The 12,489-nt window shown below is 34.9% G+C and overlaps 1 protein-coding gene across 1 annotated transcript; it reads right to left on the bottom strand.

The window, feature by feature from the left end:
- Positions 1-3,280: 3,280 nt before the first annotated feature.
- Positions 3,281-5,676, bottom strand: LOC120199593. Its single transcript, XM_039200637.1, has 4 exons — positions 5,670-5,676; positions 4,416-4,637; positions 3,752-4,322; positions 3,281-3,605 (listed from the first exon to the last, which is right to left on the bottom strand). The coding sequence occupies exons 1-4, from the start codon at positions 5,674-5,676 to the stop codon at positions 3,281-3,283; spliced, it is 1,125 nt and encodes a 374-aa protein (XP_039056568.1).
- Between the last annotated feature and the right edge of the window lie 6,813 nt (positions 5,677-12,489).

Genomic DNA, 12,489 nt, shown 5'->3' with positions numbered 1-12,489 from the left:
TTCCCGAAATAGGTCGACATCCTTTTCAAAACCACATCATGATTTTTGAAATTAAGGAAATGTTCGGTTATTAGGCATAATAGCCGATCTCCCATATTTATGCTAGGGGCGAATGCTATCGGCCTTAATAAACGAATACCTTTTTCAACTTTGCATCTGTAATGATTTTTAAATTAAATAAAGTTTGAACTCAAAATTTCTGATTCTAAATATAGGGTGATCAACTAGATACCAATTTTTGGGCGCTTGTGGGGGTGCTAATCCTTCCCCACGCGTAAATGATCTCGAACCTGATTTCTAGATTTTCTCAAACCTTAAAACTTGGTATTTTGATAAAAATAGAATGTTTTATTAAAATCACCCGGTTTTTATGGTGTCCCAATCGCACCTTAAATGATTGGTGGCGACTCCTCACATTTCAAATTTTTTTTCAAAGAAAAAACCCCAAGTCGGTATCAGTCTTTCCCCGCCCGGGCAAAAAACGATGTCGACACTACAACATTGTTAATTGCATTTTGCTGTGTGACATTTCACAATCTTTAGCTTGAACGATCATTGCTTCATTTACTTGTTTGTAATCCATGTTTATTTTATTATGTTTTTAATTACATTGCTACAACATCATTCCCTACATTAACTATACACAATTTTATTGTTGTTGCATGACAATTAAGTGAAGTAATACTAATCCCTGTGGATACAATACTCGACGCACTAGTTGTGTCCACTTTTACTACTTGATAGATGATAATATATGCTTGCACTGATTGCTATTACATTATTTGAATCATCACATTGTAATCGTTACCAAGCAACCGCGAAACTTCAAGACTATCACTTTCAAGGATAATGTTTCTGAACCCTGCTTCCTAAACCATTGATAGACTAAGATAAGTACCCCAAAGGTTTGCATCAATCATAGAACATCTACCAATGAATTTATGATGTAAGGTATTTCTACCTTATGATTGTGTATTTAGTAAATGAGCAACAACTTGCAATAAGATAAGGCTCACAAATAAGAATGGTTAAGGGTAGGTTAATGTAGGTGATAAGGGTGGACTATTTTAGAGTTTGATAGCGGAAGACTTGGTTAAATGATTTTGGCGTGGTAAAAAAGAGGTGGTAAACAAGGACTTGGAACCTCTAGTTATATGACTACTAGGAAACACAAGTATCTATGAAAGAATGGGGTTGACGCCACAAGAGCTTGATAAGTCGATAAGGTTCTTGAAGAACTAATAAAAGAGGAGACCTCACAATAGATTAATTTATCAAAGGATTGGATTGAATGTTTACAAAGCCAAATGGCTATATATAGGATTTCAAGGGGCATGACCGAACCATCACATGGTTATTCGGCTAAGGCTTTCACCCTTATGAAAGTACATGATTCTTTAGAATGAATGGAGAGGTTTTCTCATGTTTGGCGCCAACTTCATGCATGTGCAAGGCATGCTCCCTTGTGTGGCCGAATGGTTATGATGATGTGCCTCATGACTCTTCGTGAAATAGGTCTCCCTTAGCTAAAATCTCTTCACCAACGTGCACCACTTAATATGGGGATTTTCATGAATAGTTACTTTGAAGAAAGGGCATGATGGTTGAAAGTATCTATTCATGAAAAGGTAGGTTGTTGGATGAATAAGCTGAAAGTGAGATGGCCATAGTCGCATAGGATCTTGATGAAGTGTTTTGGCAGCTCCTTGTGGAAAGACGCGCGAAAAGACATGAAATGTGGAAATTTTGTTAGACCATCGTTTTGACATAATAGAAATGTGGAAAATTTAAGAGTTACGATCACCGTGACATATCCATTGAGAGCAAGCTTTCTGTCGCCAAAAACTTTCTTCTTGTTCAATGACACTTTCTAATGTTGCTTTTAACTCGGCCGCCAAGGAGAGTAGAGAATCCGAATGTCAGTTAAGCAGAGCTCTGTTAATACCTCGTAACCGTGCGCGGATACGTTTCTTTTTAGTACCAATTTGATTGAAGGTTTCAGAATTCCAAGTCCCAATATTCATTTGAAAATTGACAATCTTGCAATCTAAATTGCTATCCCCCGCCCAAATAGAGTCAAGGAAACCTTGAAATTGAGGATGAGATTGCCAAGCATTAATGAACCGAAAGGGACGATTATTCTGAGATCGAAAATCATCATAAAGAGAGAGCAAAAGCGGACGATGATCCGACTCAATCTATCCAGATGAGTGACATAAACATTCTTGAAAGAGTAGATCCATTTAGCATTAACAATGCACCGATCAAGCCTTTGGTGTAAATTTCCACGTGACCAAGTGAACGGAGCCCCCGAAAACCAAAATCAGATTATCCCATATTGCACATAAAATCCGCAAAAAGACAACTCTCATTAGCATGATTAGAGTTACCACCAACCCGTTCATCTGCAGAAAGAATAGCCTTAAAATCACCACCTAAAATCCAAGGGATGTTCTCACCTGGCTGAAGCGTTTCAAGTTGCCTCCATAAATGTCTACGCTTAGAGCTTTTCGGACTAGCATAAACAGTTGTGAATTGGAAATGAGAGTTCCATTATTATCATGCACCATACCATTAATAAATTGATTATAGATCTGCAAAATATACACAACGATCATATCATTCTACAATAACCAAATACCACTGCTAAAACCATGAGATTCAACACGGAAGGAATTAGTAAAACCAAGTTTAGAGATTACTTTATCAGTAGTTTGCCCACTCACGCGAGGTTCAAACAACGCCACAATATTCAGCTGATGCTCCCTCACGAATGATTTGAATATCTCTTAAAGGCCAAGCTAGCAGCACCTTGACAATTCTACATCATGAATTTAGTCATAAAAAATAAGAAAGGGGGAAGTTCAAACCTTATTGTTCGTTAGCAAGCACTTCAAACTCCTGCTCCATCCCTATAATAGCGTCACAATATGGGTGCCATGAGTGTACATCTCATCATCATCTGAAGAATGATTAATTAAAGCAATTTGATCTGAATCCATTGGCTGGTTAATGAGGTAAAGAAGTCTCCTCATGCCCAGTACTCTTAAGTTGCTCCGAAATGTGACGCACCAAGTCAGTAGGATTCATAGGAGAAACAAGGCGGGGGTCGTGTGGCTTACGAACCTTCAAACCAAGGCGCACGTTAACAAGATGACTCTTATTTTGAATATTTTGGTTACGATGATTCTTCAAGCTGGAAGTAGACGCCCCTTTGTCCATATTTTCCACGATGGTGACTGTTTTATGGGTCCCCACGGGACGGAGTATGGTTTACAACCTAAGCACCTTGATTCTCGATTAGAAAAATAACTTCCACAGATTGAATAGCATTTCTAACAGCCTTGTTTTTCTTCTCCGGGTTTGAGGTCATATAAGCCGCAATCCGATGTAATTCCAGTGTCTTGCGTTTCATAATACTTCTCTCATGATCATGGTTTTGGAAGCTCTTTATTCCACCATGCTGCATTGAAGATGATCCATCCAATCCATCCGGATTGACATCGTTATTAACACTACCCTCAAGGACAGCAAAGCGAGAGCCACCAAAAGAAGGCTTTGGAGACATTTTCATCGATGGGTTATTCGACACCGTACGACGACGCCTAGCATCAACAACCATCCAATGCCCATAGAGATTGGAATCCGAGATATCAACAACTGGTTCGACTTAAGACAGACACCATCTCCAATATTGGTTGCATTGGACGTTACTTTAAACGATTAACAAGCTTCCTTAGTATGACCATACACTCCACAAGCAAAACAAACTTGTTGCAATCCTTCATACTCAAGTTTTTTAATGGAACCATCAACACGGATACAAGATAAGAAGGGTTTATTAAGGTCAACAAGAACATCTAACCTTGCAAACTTTCCACGCTCCCCACCATCAGTATTATAATCAATCTTAATAACCCTACCAATAAAAGAAGCAATATAACAAAAAAGTGCCTTGGTATAATAACGATAGGGCAAGCCAGGAAGACGGATCCAAACAACCACATGAGAGGGGTGCTTTTCCGACATCTTGAAGGATTGACTCCAAGGTTGTATCGTTAAGTAACTACCGTAAATCATCCACGGACCCTTTGTGAGAACATTCGTGAAGTCCCTTTCATCTGTAAACCGAACCAAAAAATAATTGTTGTCAAGATCAATAAGTTGCATTTCTCCAGCGGGTTTCCAAAGAGCATGAACACGAGTCACCATGGTCTTGCAGCCAATCGTGCGCCCAAGGAGACAGACGATGATTGCGTTGCGCGTATTCCTGTCTATCTGATCATGAACCCTATCAGAGAAACATATCGATGGGATAGCACCTGTTTGATCCATAATAACATCCTTCGCCGAAATAATCACTTCATCCTCCACAAATCACGTCACCTTACCATGACCATTAAACGATTGATTACCATCAGACACCATAATAGCATACGTAACATTTTGTTTACTGTGTTGATCCACCAAATCCTCAACAGAACTCACCTCAGAGTTGTTAAACTTTGACTCAATTTTTGCGGGGATTCCATCTTCTCCATCAGCTTCTATATCAGAAAACGAATCCAACACATCTTCGTTGGTCCCACTTTGACCCTTCTTTGTCGAGCGTTCCACATCCACTAGCGTTGGGGAGGCTGGACGCTCTCTTGCAGGACAGAAACAACCAAAATAACCTTCGGTGGCCGGCCTCCAGGGTTCTCATAGATTATTGGTCCTGACGGCACGTTAGGGTTGTCTTGAATATAAAATATCAAATACATTTAATTGATGTCATTAATTTATTAAATAAAAAGTTTAAAGTTTCATTTTCTCGTTATAGTGAAATTATTAAGTAATATCATTGATTAGAGGGAGTAATGTTCGAACAAACTGTGTCTTCAGGGTGTCTGTACGTTGTCAGTAATTAAGAAAAATCTTAAACATAAATTACCTTATAATCACTCCTAAAATTTATCTCTAAAGTAAAATCAAATCAATACTTTTGTCCATATTTTTTAATTACATCAATTTTAAATTTTACTCTAAAAAAATCGTTTTGTTTTATCAATTTTATTCTTTTACTAACATTAATTATTACATTATTGAGATTAATAAAAGATTGATAGAAAGTGAATGATCATTACCGTAATAGTCAACGTTAATGTAAGGAGAAAATTGATCAAATAAAATGAATTCGAGGACAAAATTTATGTAACAAAAAATATGAATAAAATTAATTAATTATATAGATAAAAGTTCACACTTTTATAACTTCTTTTGCTATTAATTTTTTTAATAATTTAATCATTTTAGAATATATTTTTCTAAATAAATTTTATAAAACCAACAATTTTCAGAACAGCCTTGATCAATTTCCATCCATTCCATTCCCAAGCTTTGTTCATGTCAATTTTTAGTGTAATTAAAGTTTCTCTTCCTTTCTTTCAAGTCCAATGCGCAAGGTTTTTTTTTATGTATACCATTTTTTTTCAATTTACACCTTAATACTTTTCACTGTTCTTTAGGATGGATTTGATTTATAAAATATAAAATTATTTGTTAAAATAGGATTTACTTGATATTATTGGGAATATTATTTAATAAAAATGTAAGATTATAAAGACTAATTGTGTGAATATAAGATTATGAAATATAAAATATAATTAAGGGTAATCTATGTCAAATACCACTCATCTTTATGCTCGGGACTGAAAATGCCACTGACGTTTCAATTTTGCCAATTTTAGCACGGACATTTATGTTTCACTTCAATTTTGTCACTCCGTCGTTAATCCGTTAACGGCGCGAAGACATGGCGTTCGAATGCTGTGACGGCGATGACATGGACGGTTTATTAAAGTTTTTTAGTCCACGTAAGATCGATGTTGGCATTTGATTGGTATTTTGTGTTATATAAATACCTAATTTAACCCTAAATTACCCCATTTTCTTCATTTCTCCTCTTATTTTCAGCAGCAGAAGAAAAAGGAAGAAGGAAGAAGTTCGACGGTGGAAGAAGCAGAATAATGGAGCAAGCCCTTGCATATTCAGTCTGCGGGTGTGGATATCCGGCTCAACTGAGGACATCATGGTCCAATGATAATCCCGGGAGAAGATTTTTTGGCTATAAAAACTATGGGAGTTTGGTTGTACCCGATTGTTGATTTTTTTGTTGGTTTGACCCTCCTATGACTCCACGAGCACGTGTTGTTCTTGTGGGATTGTTGAAGAAAATCAAAGCAACTAAAATTAGGAGGAGGAATGAGAGAATTGTTTGGGGTGTTATTTTTATTTTAGGGTTTGTATTGGGTTGGTACGTAAAACAAATGGTGATGGTGAAAAAAATTTAGGGTGGAATTTGTGATGATAGTACTTATTGGTTTGTAATGGGACGAAAAATTGAGGGTGAAAATTTTAGGATTAACGGATTTTTGCTTGTTAAATATGATGGTTCTTGTTAGATGGTTTTGTAAAATTAGCTACTAAGTTTTGCTTGTTAAAAAACTTGGTGTTTTGGTGCTTTGATGCTTACAGTTTTTTTATCTTTAAAATGTCAAACATGAATGATAAACAAAATAAATTTCATTCAATAAGAGTTGTGGTTGATAATCAACACATGTGTACAACAACATAAAGTGTACATAAGCACTTAAGTATCAACCTATAAAACCCAACAAAATATGACACAAAATATCAACGTGAATAAACACATGAGTTCAAAAGACATAGTTCATAAACTTAAGTATTCAATCCAAAATATCAACCCAAGTATCTAAGTTCTGAAATCATCCAAATAAAATTGGAGAATATCAACCTATAACATCCTTGTTCGTTTTGCAAAAACATTTTGACATTCTTCTTGGGAAGTCTGGGTTATAGTGCTTAACTGGCTTAATTGTTGGCTGGCGGTTACATCTTCTTGTGAGGGTGGCATCCATCTAACTGACATTACATTTTCTGTTTGCTGGTTGGTTGGATAAAATGTGTGGCCTGGAGTAGGAATAAAGACAAATGGAGGGTCAGCTTGTGATGATGATGGTGGTTGTGATGTTACAGCTTGTGATGATGTTGCAGCCTTTGATGATGGTGTAATCCTTGTTGTAGTTCTTCTCCTAACCTGTAGTCATAAGTGTACCAAAATCTCAAAACATAATTGTAATTATGATATAAGGTTAAAAAAGAATAAGAAATATATACATGTAGTTTTCTCCGGATGTGCCTTGATTCAAGCCTTATTTCGTTGGTTTCTCTTGTTGAGTTGAAATTAGGTCACCTAGGTGGCATGTTGCCTCCAACTATCCCTTTGCAGGTCCTTTGGTTGTGTCCTGGTTGACCACACTTGGAGCAATACATCATCAGACCTTTCTTGCTCATTGTAGCATGAGAATTTGTAGGCTCATTCGCTTCTTTTCTCCTCTTTTTTTTAGGTCTTCCTGGTGGTCTTCTAATTGTTAGTGGTATAACTCGTTCATAAGTGGTGTCAATTAGCCACTGATTGGGGCCTCTCATGGGTTGAATGAAGTGACTATAAATTTCTCGTTGAGTGGTTACAAAATAAGAGTTGTGAACATAAGCTTCAGGCCTTTGATTATTTAACACTGTTACAGAAACATCATGTATGCATGGGATTCCTATCAATGAAAGAAATAAAAGTGGTTAAATTAATAAAGTAAATGAGAACAATATTGTAACATAAGACATTTGATACAAACCAGTGAGATCCCACTTCCTACATGAGCATGAATGATTTTCTAAATCAATAGCATGCTGGTTAGATGGTCCAGCAGACACTGGATATTTTTGACCTCCTGCGTGTGTAGGCCAGCACCTACACATAAAAATGAATCAAGAATAAATAACTTAATTGGAAACAAACTTAACAGTACCTACACATTAGTAAGAATAAATAGTTTAACAATACCTAGTGGACTATTGAATTGCAAGTTCAAATTTCTTTTGGATTTTTGGACACAAACTTCCAGTGTACTTGTTTGCAACTTCCTTTTTCTTGGCAATATTTTCCATTATCTTGGTCCTAATCATCTCCATTAAAGTCAAAATTGGTTTATCGCGAGCTTCCAGAATCATCTTGTAACAAAACCAAAAAATGGCTTAGAATCATATTATAAGATAATCATATTTAAATAATTTTATTCATTTTACCTTGTTAAAACACTCAGACAAATTGCTGAGAAGCATGTCTGATTTACTCCTTGGGGAGAAATAAGATTTAGACCATTGGGCAGGGTCTTTTGCATTCAACCAATCAAAGGCTGGTTTTGATAATGCTTTCAGTTCATCCATTGCATCTTCAAACTCTTTTTTGTAGGTAGCTCTAGTTGCCTTCCACAATGCATCCTTTAAGTTCTTTCCTTTGAATTGAGCATTATTCTTAAAGTTGGAGTACAAGTGTCTCACACAAGTCCTATGCTCAGCATTAGGTAAAACATGCATCATTGCCTCAACCAGTCCCTAAAAAACAAGACGCAAAGTATTAGAAAAATTGTTCATAATAGAAAGGAATAATTAATTAAAGGGAAAATCAGAATTACCTTTTGTTTGTCTGACATAAATGTGATATTATGGGAGGTTTCAATCTCCAAATCAGTTGCCAACAGTAACAGAAACCAAGTCCAAGATGATTCATTTTCACTCTCAACAACAGCATAAGCAATTGGATAGATGCTGTCATTACCATCAATACCAACAGCAGCCAAAAGGGTACCTCCATAATAGCCCTTAAGATGACAACCATCAATGCTAATTATAGGTCTACAACCTTTGAAACCTTTTTTGCATGCTTGTAAAGATATGTACATTCTTTCAAACACCCTATTATCCAATTTTAGAATGGTTTTGCTTCCAGGATTAGAAGACCTAATTTCTCCAAGATAATCATATATCTTTGAGTATTGACCCTTGTGACTCCCAAGGACCATATCAAGAGCTAAGTTCTTAGCTCTCAAGCATTTACTCAATGACATTTTATACACATGATCTTCTAATACATCCTGCCTTAATATCTGTAATTGGGTACTGAGGATTAGCCCTAAATTTTTCAAGATATGTTTTAGCCATCCACTTATAGGTTGCATTTTTATTTTTAAAACCCATCAAACAATTATGATCTCCTACATAAGACTTAATCTGCCATGAGGTGTTTGTTTCATCTTTTCGATCAACCCTTGATGCCCAAATATACCACGGACACCCTTCCTTGCAAACAACATGCACCCTAACACTGTCAGTTCTTTTGAATCTGATAAAAACCCTATTCTTAATCTCATACTGCCTAACAGCCTCTTTGAACTTCAACTTGTCACCAAAAATCATTCCAACTTTAAACTGTGGGTTTTCCATATCAGTTTCATCGTTAAACTCAGGACATCTATGTTTTCCTCGACCATCAGAGTCGGACTCAGAATCAGATTCAGTTTCAGTATACAATGACTCTACTTCATCATTTTCATTTTTATCAGTCAAAGATACATTAATATTTCCCTCATCTCTATTGTTTAACCCGTTAAAATCTCTTTCAAAATCTACACCCACATGTACCTCATGTACAGACCCCTCTTCCTCACTCACATCATTTTCACTGTATTCAAAACCACTTACAGAAGAATTAGTGTCATCAGCAACATATCTTGTATCTTCTTTAGAGTTTAACTCAGTCATGAATGTTTCATAAGTTTCATGAGTTTCATGCATTTCAGTTATAACAGTTTCATGAGTTTTAGTTGCATTGTGATATCTGGTTTGAGTGGTTTCAGTGGTTTCGTTCGAGAAGTTTGCTTCATTTTCTTCTAAGTACAAATGAATGTGCCTATTCCTGGGCATATCTTCTAACATGCTAATGATATCACAATCTGTTCTTAATGGCTTAACAGTAAATTTATGCCCAGATTGTTTCCAAAACAAATGCCACAAACCAGAATAACCTAACTCTTCCATAATATCATACATTTCAAGCATTGACATACTGTCCACATGGCACATATCAATAAAACTTACCTCCTTTCCAGTGTATTTAAAACCAGATGAATTTACCATAAAGCCACCATGGTGCATAACAATTGTGAAATATTCAGATTCTCTACCTATCAAAATGCATTAAAAAATCAGTCAGCATTAAAAAATAACTTTACAATACTGGTTGTCCCCTTACACTACTTTTACAATATTGATAGCAAACAAGCAGACAAAACCAGTAGACGGGCCATCATTAACTTGTAAAAAACTAAAATTTGGGACCACCATTGATGACAACTATAGAACAATTAATCATACATGCAACAAATTTGATGCAACAACCACCGACCATAAAAAAAGTTTAAAAATACCCAACATCCAACAATATACATTTATATGGATAAACTATTCATTCAATACAGTCATATGCATCGGCATAAAAATCATGCGGGAAAGCAACAACAATCATAATTTATACTCTTTTCGAATACAACAAATAGTTATATTGATATGCACTACCATAAAACAATCTCAGTTCTTTTGGAATACAACAACTATGCATTCAACACAGTCATATATGCACCGGAATAAAAATCATGTGGGAAATCAACAGCAATCATATTTTAGACTCTTTTGGAATACAAAAAAAGAAATAAAACCATATTTAAGTTACATAAATAACGAATAAAACAACAAATAGTTAGAGATAGAGTGTTTTCATAAAAAAAAACCCTAAAAGTATTTCAGAAAATCCCTAAAAGTATTTTGAAAAAATCTTAAAAAAACGTCAAAGGCTTTTCAAACGCCATTATCGTATTTCATGCTCGCCATTCCTTTCGATCGCAAGAATCGTTTCTCCATTTTGCTTTTGCAGTGACAAATGAAATGAAGGAAATGTTTTTCAGTGATAGAGAATTTTTACACTCTTTTGGAATACAAATGAATGAAATGAATGAAAACTTCTGGTTCATTCATCTGATGGATTGTATTTGGGAAACCAACGCAAAGTTTTAAATTTTTTTTTTTTGAATATTAATGAATTGTTTAATGGGTTTCGGGAATAATAAAACACAAAACTATAAAACTACACCGTTTTAGGAATACAAATAGTCATTTGCAAAACTACGTCGTTTTACTAAATCGTCCATGTCATCGCCGTCACGGCATTCGAACGCCATGTCATCGCGCCGTCAACGGATTAACGGCGGAGTGGCAAAATTGAAGTGAAACATAAACGTCCGTGCTAAAATTGGAAAAATTGAAACGTCAGTGGCATTTTCGATCCCGAGCATAAAGATGAGTGGTATTTGACATAGATTACCCTATAATTAAATTATATGAAATTTTTAAAAAAATTAGGGATCGACCGCTCTCAATCCACTCGATCTAGCCTTGCATGATAAACATGTCACATCTTATTATTGACTTTTTTTATACTTGTAACTGTAAGCTTGGTTTAAATTCTCAAGCTTCAGTGCATGTAAAGTAGATATTATTGATGAACTGAGATTTTGTTTGAACAATTAGATATAAGGATGAGTAAAACTCAATTCAAAATTTTTTAAATAAAATTTGAGTTATAAAATAAGACTTATTAATTCGTATAATTTGAAATCTTTTTACTCGATTCAAATTGAATTGACTCGATCGAATGTCACTCCTAATTAGACAGTTCAATTCACGTCAAGTGGGTTCAAAGAAGCCAACATTTACTACTCCATGGATCATGGAGTAAATGTTAATGTAGCACATATGAACCAAAGACTGCAATCTTCCTTGCATTGCCGATTGAGTTTCTGCATAGATTATTAAAGAAACATATGAGAAAATGCAAGCAACAAGGATGGTTCAAAGGGACAGGGGGGATAATTACCCCATGAAAATTTTCATTTTTTTTTGTATTTTTATTGATAATCCTATTTTCACCCCTCCCTGAAATCTTATAAGCTCGTTCACCTCTAAACTTTTATAAATTCACCACCTAAAATAAAATTTTGCATCAGTACTTAACAAACAACCCAGAAAATAACAAAGAATGAACCAAGCAAAGACAAATCAAGAACATCTTATTTGTGTATTTCAAAAGTAGGGGGAAACAAATAAATTATGTAGGTTAAATTTCAATAATTTTCTTAGAAAATAATATATCAAATACATTTAATTGATGTCATTAATTTATTAAATAAAAAGTTTAAAGGTTCATTTTTTTCTTTAAAGTGAACTTATTATGTAATTCCAATTGTTAAAGGGAGTATTGTTCAAACAAATTGTGTCTATGAGATGCATGTGCGTTATCAATGATTAAGAAAAATCTTAAACATATACTACCTTATAATCACTCCAAAAAATATCTCTAAAGTAAAATCAAATTAATAATTTTGTTCATATTTTCTGATTACATCAATTTTATTCCAAAGAATCGTTTTATTTTATCAATTTTATTCCTTGACTAACATTAATTATTACAGTGTTGACATTAATAAAAGATTGATAGAAAGTGAATGATCATTACCGTAATAGTCAATCAACACAAAA

The sequence above is a fragment of the Hibiscus syriacus genome, unplaced genomic scaffold, assembly GCF_006381635.1.
Source record: "Hibiscus syriacus cultivar Baekdansim isolate YM2019G1 unplaced genomic scaffold, ASM638163v2 tig00000340_pilon, whole genome shotgun sequence".
Lineage (NCBI taxonomy): Eukaryota > Viridiplantae > Streptophyta > Magnoliopsida > Malvales > Malvaceae > Hibiscus > Hibiscus syriacus.
Note: the sequence above shows the minus strand (reverse complement) of the source record. Positions and strands in the feature narration are given on the sequence as shown.

What these genes read in the sequence shown, in the direction of transcription:
- LOC120199593 (XM_039200637.1), bottom strand. An exon ending in TGCTATTATGGTGTCTGATG is followed by an intron (nt 4,323 to 4,415) that starts GTAATCAATCGT and finishes TGGATCAAACAG; the next exon opens with GTGCTATCCCATCGATATGT. An exon ending in GTTTGTTTTGCTTGTGGAGT is followed by an intron (nt 3,606 to 3,751) that starts GTATGGTCATAC and finishes TGTTGATGCTAG; the next exon opens with GCGTCGTCGTACGGTGTCGA.